Source organism: Python bivittatus, unplaced genomic scaffold (genome assembly GCF_059951505.1).
Source record: "Python bivittatus isolate LINGU-HERP-01145 unplaced genomic scaffold, Pbiv_v1 ctg000350_np1212, whole genome shotgun sequence".
NCBI lineage: Eukaryota > Metazoa > Chordata > Lepidosauria > Squamata > Pythonidae > Python > Python bivittatus.
The window spans coordinates 7,266,010-7,278,638 of record NW_028277074.1 but is presented as its reverse complement, the minus strand read 5'-3'; the positions used below and the strand labels follow the sequence as shown (position 1 = coordinate 7,278,638).

The 12,629-nt window shown below is 39.5% G+C and overlaps 1 protein-coding gene across 2 annotated transcripts in view; it reads left to right on the top strand.

Moving 5' to 3' along the window:
* The first annotated feature begins 992 nt into the window (after positions 1–992).
* Positions 993–12,629, top strand: part of CHMP2B (charged multivesicular body protein 2B) — a 24,615-nt gene continuing 12,978 nt past the window's right edge. For both annotated transcript variants that reach the window (XR_015796760.1, XM_007439727.4), the window contains exon 1: positions 993–1,196. Coding sequence is in view for 1 of the 2 variants with exons in the window: in XM_007439727.4 (XP_007439789.1) it covers positions 1,163–1,196 (34 nt within the window). In the remaining variant the exon portion in view is untranslated. The remainder of the gene's footprint in view (positions 1,197–12,629) is intronic.

Below are 12,629 nucleotides of genomic sequence, written 5' to 3'. Positions count from 1 at the left end.
ATAATTTATTAAATACAAAAGGAGGTTTAAAAAAAAATACTCCAGCTAACCCCTTTGTCAAATAATTCTGCTTTTTCAAAAGTGTATAGTCTGTATTGAGTCAATCTTTGTATTGTATTAACTAATGCACAGTCAATCTTTCTATTGACTAATGCACAGAACATTTATATCACCAGGCAGAATGCCTGCTTGGAATTTGCACAGCCTCCATTGCAGTTATGAAGCACACTGCATAACTGTGACCTTCAAGTATCTACGCTTCAGCCAAGGATAACCAGCATACCAACATCTATCACCAACATCTATAAAAATATTATTGTAAGATCCTTCTATTAGGCAGCAAGAGTACCTGACATTACATCAGAAAAGGAAAGGCTTTGTACAGGATCACTTCTAATTTCTGGTGAACGTGCAGCTGGAAGGGCTGTTTCATGAACCCATCACCTAGCAAGAAAGGCTTCAGTTACAGGTGTTGAAAATCAAAATAGAGCATTATAGAGAGAGATGGTCTGCAAAATTCAACGACTATCTGTGAACATTGGCTGCTATTTTCTCTATCCAAGGTATATTTTTTCTGTCTTCAAGCTATTGCTTTACAAGAAGTTGTAAGAAAGCCTGATTTAAGTCCATAGGTTGTTAAATTTCTTCCTTTCTAAAAATGTCAGCTGGATGTGCATTTCGACAGCATTTCTTCTTTGGGACGGAGAATGCAGTTAAAGGGGGTGAGGGTGTTTGTGTGCTACTGCAGCCTTCCCAAATACGTTGTGCTTGTACAGGAAGCGGGTTATCGCTTCTCCTGAGGGGTCACCGTTCTGGAGGACCAACGTCAACCAGACCTCGGACGCCACTCCGCCCCCGGAGCAGCCCAGCGCACGCTCAGCGCGCTCTTAATCTCGCCAAACTGCGCGCAGCGAAGCCGCAGCTCAGGGCAAGGCAGGCGAGAGGCGACCGCGGCGGCAGAGGCACCGCCTAGCCCAACTCCAGCTCCAGCTCCTCCTCCTCCTCCTCCAGCGCTGCCGCTCGCTGCCAGCCTCGGCGTTTTCAGAGTACGGGAGGCGGGTTTTTCCTCCTCCCGCCTCCTTGCGCTGAAGCAGCTTCCTGGTCACCTGAGAACCAGGAAGGAGGCCGGTGGCTCGACCCGTCTCGCCGCTGGGCCGCTGCCATGGCTTCGCTTTTCAAGAAGAAAACGGTGGACGGTGAGTGCGGCCGAATCTTGCTTTTGTGTGTGGTTGCCGCGGCTTTTGCAAGGGAGGTTTCCTTAATTTGTCACAGAGGTGCCTCTCCTCGTCGTAGCTCCCTTCGGCTGGGCAGCCCACTTCTTATGTCAGAGGCGCACAGGTCCCAGGACCTCCTTACCTTCGCTCGAGGGTTTCCCGAGAGCTTTTAGGGAACTGATGTGTATTTTAACGAGTTTGATCTGCGACAGCATTCTGTAATATGGGGGCGATAGAAATCTAGTTCAGATGTTGCTTCTGAGCGAATCTGCCTATTTTTATTTTATCATCATTATCTGTACTACTCTTGGCGAGGTTCTGTCTTGGCTTCCTCCCTATGATTATCCAGCCTGCCCCCACCCCACCCCGCGATTGCTAAGGTATTCTGGATGTTAAATAGCAGTCATGATACTTTCTGGGTTGGGTTCTTTGCCCTTTGGGCTACATGTTTCTCACTTTCAGCTTGGCTTGTACTTAGATTTAAATATTTAGGTGGCTTTGGGAGTTTATTTGCAATAGTAAAAAGGTGGGGTGGGAAGAAGTGGAATGACTCCTGCTATGATGGTATGTTGAAATGTTATGTAAATTAATAGAAACAAACATACCAGTTGTTTAATTTTTAGAGTTGTGATCTCTAGCACATTTTATAAATATAAACCCTGTTGAATGAATAAATTTAGACTGAAAATTAGACTAAAAAATTTTTTCTCATCAAAACTAATTTAAATCTAAAGGAATTTGAGGAAGCTAGAATCCCTTTCAGATGAATACTGTATGTACTTCTAAGTAAACTTTATAGAGAATTAAACTGCTCAAATAGAAAAGGGATTATTTAAAGGGGTGTTGAGATACTGTACTTAAAAGTTACTTTTTATAGCAAATTGACTTAGAAAAACTTGTATTTAGACTGTTTCTAAGTCTTGAAAATGTAGGGTTTCATTCAAAGGGTTTAAAAAAAAAAAAACCTTTACTCTGGAACTTCCAGGTCACAACAGTGTTGGCATAGTTTAAAAACAACAACTTTTTTTCAAGAAACAAGACAAGTTAGTATCCAAAAAATAATGTCCTGTATTAGCATTGCTGATCTTGATAGAAAAAGTGTATCTTCATTTTCTTCCAGGTATATGTAGAGTACACACACAAACTGACAAGCTGGTTATAGTAATAAAACAATCACAGGATCAGAAGGCGGAAGTCTCTGCATTTTACATTAGTTTTCTCTCCCCTCCCCCCCGTGTTTTGAATTGCTTTAAAGCAGGTGATTTATTTGTGGGCAAAAGGGAATTTTATTATGACTGAAGCAAGTGCTGGTATCATATGGCAATTATGAACTGAGACTTAAATTACAATAGTGTTGGTGCTTTGGAATGTCTTTACTGAAAACTGGATATTTTATACATGCCATGGACTATTTAAACCTGTGAGTTTTATAACATTCACAATTTTCATATTGATTTATTTTTAAAATAGATTATTGTAGAAAAGTAGCATCATTTTACAATATATGAATTCTTCTTGTTAAGAATAAGCTTTCAACTTATACAATTAAGTCTACTGGAAAATAAACTGACAGAGATAAGTCCAAACTATCACTGATAATCTAATGTGGCTTCTGAAAGCTTGTGACAGTAAAGATGAGGGGAGGGGAGGCAGGTGATTTTCATATTTCTTTTTTCTATGCCACTAAATGCTCTTGCTGCCATGATTTCACTGTACAGATGGTATCAGTGGTTCCCAGAACACTTAAAACTCTCAGAGGCTACAATGCTAGAGGCATTATATGTAAAACTCTTTCTGGAGTTCTGATGGTATTGCCATCCCACAGTATTACTATCCACGGGTTAAATAGAACAAAACATGAATGTAGTATTTTCCATAACTTGTTTAGGGAAGAGTTTCAGTACTGATTTAATGGCACAGGCGAGTTAGTTTTCTATGCAGGTTCACCAAGTAATAGATATTTCTTTGATTGCTTATTAAAAATTAATTTGGACCAATCAGATGATAAGGCTGTCCTATTTTATTCATCCTACTGGCATGCAAAGCAGTTATGGTAATAAAACAAACACAATATTAAATGTATTACTAGTAATGGTATAACAGTATCAGTAAGAATGAATAAATCTGAGCAGAAAATCTGAAGACCAAGAAAAATGGTTGTGGCTTTGTTCTCATAAGAACCAATTTAAAAGAAGTATTAAAAAGGAATAATAGTTCTCAGGGATGAGGTTCATTCCAAAGTTCAAGGCCTCTGTAGTGATGTGAAACCTAAAACAGAATCCAAGTTTCTTATTTTTAATTTTTATTGAATGTGAACCTCACAGCAATCAGATGACTCTCAGCAACTTGCACAGTGTATTATATTACAAAATTAAAACATCCGCAGTACAGTTAAAAACACCACCATCATAACTCCTCACACACAAACACCCAAAATCACACACAAACAACATATGAAAATAGAGAAAAGTAAAAGAAGGCACAGGATTTAAGTTATAAGAAGTCAGTAAGTACACAGGCCACTTCATTCTGGAATGGCTGCAGTTTCCATTAAGACTTTAAAGGTAGCCCCATGTAAAGTGTATTGGGTTGACTGACTGGGTGATAATGAAGGTATAAGCTATTGTACCTCAGTCCTCCTGCAGCATATATAGTCATAAAGTGCATCAACAAGAACTAGGCAAAGGTCCCACTAGTCATAGCATCCACCACCTGATCAAGCAGGACCCATGAGTCTAGAAGGACCTCTAAATTACAAATCAGCTTTTTCCTGAGTACTGCTTGCCCATACAGAGATAATGCTGGTGTTGACAGAGGGTCTCAACATATAAAGAACAGTTGTGTCTGTCTTCGTTTCATCTTCAACCTGTTCTCCAGGAATTGAGATAGGATGTCAGTAATATCCCCACTATAGCCAAGGATGGTAATATAAAGTCGGGTATTGACAGCATACTGATGATACCACACCCCAAACTTCCCAGTGGTTTCATATAAAAATTGAAAAGTAGGGGAGAGAGGACTGATTATTTTAGCATCCCGATACCATGGGCCAACAGGCTGACCTCTCACCACCCCCGCCTAACTGAAACCATCCACTGAGAAAGTAATGGAATAACTCTGAAACTGTGCCTCCAATTCCCACTCCCCATAGTTGTATTGAAAACCCCTGACAGGTCCAATAGGACCGGGGGCGGCACATTTTTCCCTTTTTATGGATTTTGTAAGACACCCAGAATCTGCTGGGGTGGAGACTCATATTAAATTGAATAATATGAATGTCAGATCATCCAAGAGAGCAACCAGTGCTGTCTCTGGGCCTGAACCCTAACTGAACCCTGAGGTGTAGAATACAATGATGGCAATTGTCTATATTTATATCCTGAAAGAAGGAACTTACTGTCTTGAACATGCTTTGGTATATGTTCCTAATTGATTTTCTCTGATCACTCTGAATTTGTTTATAGTGGTGTATTTAATATATCGCTATATTAAAACCTTGATTCGATGTTTCTGTCATTGAACTGGCAGAAGAAAAACATTTTGTGTCAAATACAAGATCATGTCAAAAAACAGAGGTTATTTTTGCATCTAGTGAATTCAAGGCTTCTCCTGAAAAACTCATTTAAGACCCAACCACCAGCATGATTTCCTGACCTAACCCTAGTTAGTCTTCAGTAGGAATTTAGAATTGATTTTATAGTTTGCAAACATCAGAAATTAGCATGGTAATACTTGTTTAACCTGGGCCAAAGTATGTACACAATAAATTGAACTGAAGGTTTTAAGAGGATTAGTTTTGTGTATGTACATGTGTGTTTTCATTCTTGAATGTGTTGCTTTAGAACTCTTATAGTCCCTGTACTGTTTGTTTTTCTAGTTGTTTTATTCCAGGCTGCCTGTTTATGTGGCTTTTAATTGTTTTAACTGTTTTACTCCTTTTTATGGATTTTGTAAGATGCCCAGAATCTGCTGGGGTGGACACCCATATTAAATTGAATAAATTAAATTAAATTAAATTAAATTATTGTGCATTGGAAAATAATTTTCTCCCTTGGAGGGAGAGATGGATGCAATCATTCCTAAAACTGTAATCCAATCATTGCAAGCTAACAGTATCTGTTTGCACCTTATTATTGTTGAAATAATTTTATTCTGGACTATTTTAGAATTGTTACTGGTATGGCAAATCATATTTCAAGAAAGGTTAATATAAGCTTTAAAATAAATCTGTGGCTACAATTCATACTTTATTCATTTTTCACAATCTAGCTTGGGGGAAGCAGGAGCACTTCCTATCATTATTGATTGTCCTTTTCCTTAGATTGTGAAACCAAGATGGAAACTTACTTTGGAAATATTTCATTTTCAAAAGAAATGGGATTTTTAATAGAAAAAGACTGTTCTTTTCTCTGTAGGAGAGGAGGAAATTGTCTTCTGAACAGCTACAAATGAATTATTTTGGGTTTATTGTGTGTTACTTTGAAATGGCCTCAGGGAAAAAAAGAAACCCCAACAAACTATTTTTTATGAAGAAATAGATAAATGTAATCATTGACTGGCAGCTGTATAATTTAAAAACTTCATTTTCTTTAGAAGCTGTAGCTCTGCTTCTAATCCATGAGAATGTCACTTGATTTTCTTTTAGTCAAAGAAGATACAGTTAGGGTTGTCAGCTTAACTGTAACAAGTAATAATACTGTAGTTTAAAAATATATATATTTGCTTAAAAAAAAACATTACCAGTATTCTTACCTATTCTGTTTATAGTTAATAACATACCATCTTATCTAAACGAGCATATCCTAGCAGTTCATGAACACTAGTTTCATATTGCACTAATTCCAGAAAGCAATATTTTTAGAAGATGCTGGAGTATTTACCAAGAAAAAAATGCTGTATTAGGTTCATAAATTAGTCCATATAAGTAATTAGTTTGCAAACGAATGTGTAGACAGGAAGAAGGTCGTATTTTTATGTTCAATATAGAATATTTATTTAATATACTGCCACATTCTACACAGATTCATAGTGGTATACATGAAAAACCTAAATAAGTATTTTTGTTTATTTTTAAAATTTATCAGCTGCCTCACTCCAGAGGCTCTAGACAGTGTACAAAATAAACCACAGTATAAAACATAATAAAAACAATGAAGTTATAATGCTACTGGACAATAAGAGTGTGTATCTTACCTGCTAAATCACCAAAAACCTTCTAGAAAAGCCAGGTTTTCACTGTTCTCCAGAAGACCGTAAGAAAGGTGATAGGCCCCATATCCACCTTTGTATCCCCTCATGTCATACCCTGTTAAGAGAGGAACCTTTAGCAGGTGTTTCCTATTGATCTTGATTGGGTGGGCAGAATAGAACATATAGTCACAAATAGCTGATAAAGACCAAAGGAAGCAAGAATGACATGAATTTCATTAAGGTATATTTAATGCTAGTTAGGAGTAAATGCAGAATCTTGAAAACTGTAGGGGGAATTCCCAAACTTAGTTATAGCGAGTTAATTAAGGCACAGCTTCATTTTTCCCATCTCTCTCAACTGCAGGACTGAGTTACCTATTCTGAGAGAAATATCCAGATGCCTCTACTTCAGCTTTTGCACAGTTCCTCACATAGACTTTGGATGGGATATCCAGGCCCCAAGCCATATAGGGCAATAACAACAACAACAACCAGTACTTTAATTGCACTCTGAAACAAAGTGGAAACCGATGCAGCTTCTGTAGCAGCAGTGTTATGTGGCAATACCATAATTGTCCAAAAACACACAGGCAGGTACATTTTGCACCATTTTAAGTTTCTGGGTGGTCTACAAGGGCAGCCCCATGTAATACAAATTGCAGTATTCCCGACATTAGGTGACAAGGGCATGAGTCTTCAGATCACTCTGCTATAAATAAGGCTGCCGTTGGCACACCAGTGAAAAATGGTTTGGCCACGGACTCCACCTACTTCTCCAGTAGGAGCCATGAGTCCCAGAGGATCCCCAGATTGCAAACCACCTCTTTCAGGGGGTTTACAACCTCATTAAAGTGATATCACCTCAGAATCAGTAGGTTTTAGAATCAACAGCCACCCTATCTTGCCTAGGTTGAGTCTGAGCCTGTTTCTCCGCTTCAGGCAGCCCAGAAACATATCAACAGTCTACAGTTCTGGATGCTGCTTGGAGGTCTAAGAGCACCAGAATGGGTGCATTCCTTATATTGGGGACCAGCCTTAGATCCACCAGTATTTCCACCCATGCCCATGCCTGGACCTGATTAAAAATGGTCCATTTACTTTATGGTGCTTTATACATGAAGATCCACCATCCTTTCAACAATCTTACCCGTAAATGAAGACTCTATGCAGTTATCTTAAACAGCTGGGTCGAGGGCAACCCTGTTCAAGAGGGTGAACACCACTGCCTCTTTCAAGTCATATGGTATTACCCTTTTTCCAAATGTGTCAATAACCTCTGTGACCCAGTCAGTTACCCCATCCCTCATCTTTTGATGGATCTAGGTAGAGCAGCATCTGGTTCAAATGTGGTGGCACTCACACTGCCTAGCATCCTACCTACTTCCTTGGAATCCATAGGAAAATCATGATTCCAAATAATATTGCAAGTCTGTGCTTCTGCTATTTCCATAGATTCTGCCCATTTGGAGTCAAAATTTGAGCAAATTTGAATGATTTTATTAGCAAAATGTTGCCCCACGTTGTCCTCACAGCAGTTTGTTGGCAGATCTCACCCCAAAAAGGAAACAGGTCCTTCTAAACAAGGCTGCTAGGTCATTGTCCACCAATGAAATACATGCAGAGAAGTAGAAGCTTTTGCTGCTGTGGTGACTTTGTACCATGTTTAGTCAAGTCTTTATCCACTGATGTTCTAGTTGTCTCCTCTGTCATTTCATTTCCTAGAACTTTCAGTAAGCCAAGGGGATACCCAAGATTAACAAACATGGAAAGGCCATTTAGCAATAATCTTGTCAATGACTGATTTTAGAGAATTATCCTTGGACATATTCTGTTTGCATATTATTATAAATAGATGATAAAAAGATGGATCAACAGACCCAGTCCCCATCACATAATTTTTTTCCAGCAATCTATTGGACTGTAAAGAATAATATGATAGGAACAACATACAAAGTATGACTTCTGGAATCCTTTCCAGTCCCTATAGTAGCTGCTGTTCCACATCACGTGGAGGTAAGCTTAAGAATGGAGGGAGGGTGCTTAAGAATAGAGCAGTCAGCAGCATTCCAAGCCACTGTCCATTGTCCTCTCTAATTGAGCTGCATTGGGGAGGTTTTTCTGGATTTTTACCCTCACAACCCTGGCCAGATCTAGCTAGTTTTTGAACTTCATTGTTCTTTTGTCAGCTTTTCCTGCTACACTAAATTGGTCCTATTCTGTTTTGGTTTTAGAGATTTAGCTTTCTGACCAACAGAATTCTAAGCCCTTTTATATGATTTCTTTCCAGCATTCCATTAGGTTGGAAAGAATAAAAAACATACTTCATACACACCAGCAAAAGAGAATTGGAGAAAACGGTGTTACTGTATAGCCTTTCTCAGCCTACCTAAATCATCCATTTCATTGGTCTTAACTTACAGAGCTGGCTCAGCAAGAGAAAAGACAAAATTTAAGAATTGTAATTTCAACCACCCATGATATCCCTGTAGTTCACAGAATAGCCGGGGCATGCACAGTGTCATTAACAGATAAGGTGGGACCTAGACTGCGGAAAATATTTTGGCATTGAAATCTTAGCCAGCAGCCATACTAGCTATACATTTTGAAGACTGTAGTTCTGAAGGGTGCCAACTTGGAGAAGGCAGCTTTAAGAGATAACCTTTCCTAAAAGGTTGCTCCTGAAATGGTTATGTAATAGCCAATATTTATTTGTTTGTTTGTTTGTTTATTTATGATATTTATATAGCTGCCCGTCTCACACAAGGTGACTCTGGGCGGTGTACAACAACTAAAAAGAATAAATACATAAAAACAATAAAATTAAAAAACTGTAAAAACACAAAATAGGAGGAGATAAAATAAATAAGGGAGCCATCGCAAAACCTCCCCAATCCCCTGGGAGCCCCAGGCCTGATCACATAGCCAGCTCTTGAGGGACTTGCAGAATGTCAAGAGGGATGGAGCTAATCTCACTTCTGGGGGGAGAAGATTCCACAAGGCAGGCGCCACAGCAGAGAAGGACCGCCTCCTGGGACCCATGAAATGTAATTCTCTGGCAGACAAGACCCACAGCATGCCTCCTCTGCTAAAACCTGATGGGATGTGTTATGCATGCCAGAACAAAATTATGAAATATATTATGTTTATTCTTGAGATATATGGATGTTAGATATGTCATGCCTTCATTTACGATATATACTGTCAGGCCTAGCCCAAGGAACTCCAAGAGACAATGCAAAATCAGTTCAGCTATGTTTGTTAGCTACAACCTCTAGCAAGAATCTTCCCAGACTGAAACCCCAGGTCCCAAGTCAGCCAGCCACAACATTGTGAATTCCTCAGGGAGGTGCCAGTCTCATCCTCTTGTAGTTCCCACGCTCTTGCGGCGAGCTAAGAAAATGCTTATCTCCCTGGCCTTCATAATTCCATTCCATCACATATACAGTCAGATCCAGAAATATTGGGACATCGACACAATTCTAACATCTTTGGCTCTGTACACCACCACAATGGATTTGGAATGAAACAAACACAATGTGCGTTAACTGCAGACTGTCAGCTTTAATTTGAGGGTATGTACATCCAACTCAGGTGAACGGTGTAGGAATTGCAACAGTTTGCATATGTGCCTCCCACTTGTTAAGGGACCAAAAGTAATGGGACAGAATAATAATCATACATCAAACTTTCCCTTTTTAATACTTGGTTGCAAATCCGTTGCAGTCAATCACAGCCTGAAGTCTGGAACGCATAGACATCACCAGATGCTGGGTTTCATCCCTGGTGATGCTCTGCCAGGCCTCTACTGCAACTGTCTTCAGTTCCTGCTTGTTCTTGGGGCATTTTCCCTTCAGTTTCGTCTTCAACAAGAGAAATGCATGCTCAATGGGATTCAGGTCAGGTGATTGACTTGGCCATTGCATAACATTCCACTTCTGACCCTTCAAAAACTCTTTGGTTGCTTTTGCAGTATGCTTTGGGTCATTGTCCATCTGTACTGTGAAGCACCGTCCAATGAGTTCTGCAGCATTTGGCTGAATGTGAGCAGATAATATTGCCCAAAACACTGCAGAATTCATCCTGCTGCTTTTGTCAGCAGTCACATCATCAATAAATACAAGAGAACCAGTTCCATTGGCAGCCATACATGCCCACGCCATGACACTACCACCACCATGCTTCACTGATGAGGTGGTATGCTTAGGATCATGAGCAGTTCCTTTACTTCTCCATACTCTTCTCTTCCCATCACTCTGGTACAAGTTGATCTTGGTCTCATCTGTCCATAGGATGTTGTTCCAGAACTGTGAAGGCTTTTTAGATGTCGTTTGGCAAACTCTAATCTGGCCTTCCTGTTTTTGAGGCTCACCAATGGTTTACATCTTGTGGTGAACCCTCTGTATTCACTCTGGTGAAGTCTTCTTTTGATTGTTGACTTTGACACACATACACCTACCTCCTGGAGAGTGTTCTTGATCTGGCCAACTGTTGTGAAGGGTGCTTTCTTCACCAGGGAACGAATTCTTCGGTCATCCACCACAGTTGTTTTCCGTTGTCTCCCGGGTCTTTTGGTGTTGCTGAGCTCACTGGTGCGTTCCTTCTTTTTGAGAATGTTCCAAACAGTTGTTTTGGCCACGCCTAATGTTCTTGCTATCTCTCTGATGGGTTTGTTTTGTTTCTTCAGCCTAATGATGGCTTGCTTCACTGATAGTGACAGCTCTTTGGATCTCATCTTGAGAGTTGACAGCAACAGATTCCAAATGCAAATAGCACACTTGAACTGAACTCTGGGCCTTTTATCTGCACATTGTAATTGGGGTACTGAGGGGATATCACACACCTGGCCATGGAACAGCTGAGAAGCCAATTGTCCCATTACTTTTGGTCCCTTAACAAGTGGGAGGCACATGTGCAAACTGTTGTAATTCCTACACCGTTCACCTGAGTTGGATGTACATACCCTCAAATTAAAGCTGACAGTCTGCAGTTAACACACATTGTGTTTGTTTCATTCCAAATCCATTGTGGTGGTGTATAGAGCCAAAGATGTTAGAATTGTGTCGATGTCCCAATATTTCTGGACCTGACTGTACACTGTGTAAAAATTGAGAAGCCTCAATCCCTGCAGCTTAAGAAAAGGAAGGTGGACTGTATGTACCATTCTAAAGTTAGTTGCCAAAATACTGTTCTTACCTAAATCACTGTTTAATCTGTCTGTGACTTATAGTCTGAATATTCTGGTGATAGAATTATTTATTTACAGAAATTAGACTAATAATGACAATTAAGGTGAATACAGATAATATTTCAGTGAGGTTATTATTATTTGTACATGTAATTGTCCTTGAGCAACAACAGAATAAAATGAGTAGCCAGATAGTTGATTGAATTGCATTTACTTTTTTTCCTGCAGTATACATATATAATTCAATTTTTTTAAAAAAAGGGCATCCTGGGATAGACTGAGTGGAACCCTCTCCCTTCCTCTGAATCCAAAATGATATGTATGTAATTTTAAAATTAATTTTAATTATATGTTCACTTTCTTTAAAAGATATCTATACTGATAAAAGTGTATGTCAAGGATTATAGAACATCAGAACTTGTTTTCTGGCAACAGTAACTCATGCCTTGATCAGCACTCAGTTGCACTACTGTAATACTCAGGACCGTTATTGCAGGCAACTGGAAGCTGCAGCTGGTACAAAATGTGGCAGCCAGACTCCTGATGGGACAACCCTCTCAAGCTAGAATAAAAGTGATTTTGAAATTGCTACATTGGTTGCCAGTAGGCCTCCAGACTCAAGTTAGACTGTGGGTCATTACTTTTAAAGTCCTTTATGGTGCAGTGCTAGGATATAACGGGCAATACTATGCCAGGTCAAATCTACCCATCCAATCTGGTCATGAAAAGAGTCCATGTAGCACTTTGTAAGGTACATGAGGTATGGAATAGTCAACAGTAGTGGCCCCCATTCTATTGAATACTTTCCCCCACAGAGGTCTAGCTGGTCCCAGTGCTATTTCACAAACTAATCAAAGCAGTGCCATTTCAGCAGTTGTTTGGTCTTTAGGGTAGTTTAAGTTATTCGGTGCCTGTGAGGTTTTTTATTGTTTACTGGGGTTTTGAATAATTGTATGCTGTATTTTTTTCTTTCCCTTTTTGTCTGTATCCCACCCAAAATCCTTGCTTATTGGGATAGACTATGCATATTTTAAATAAAT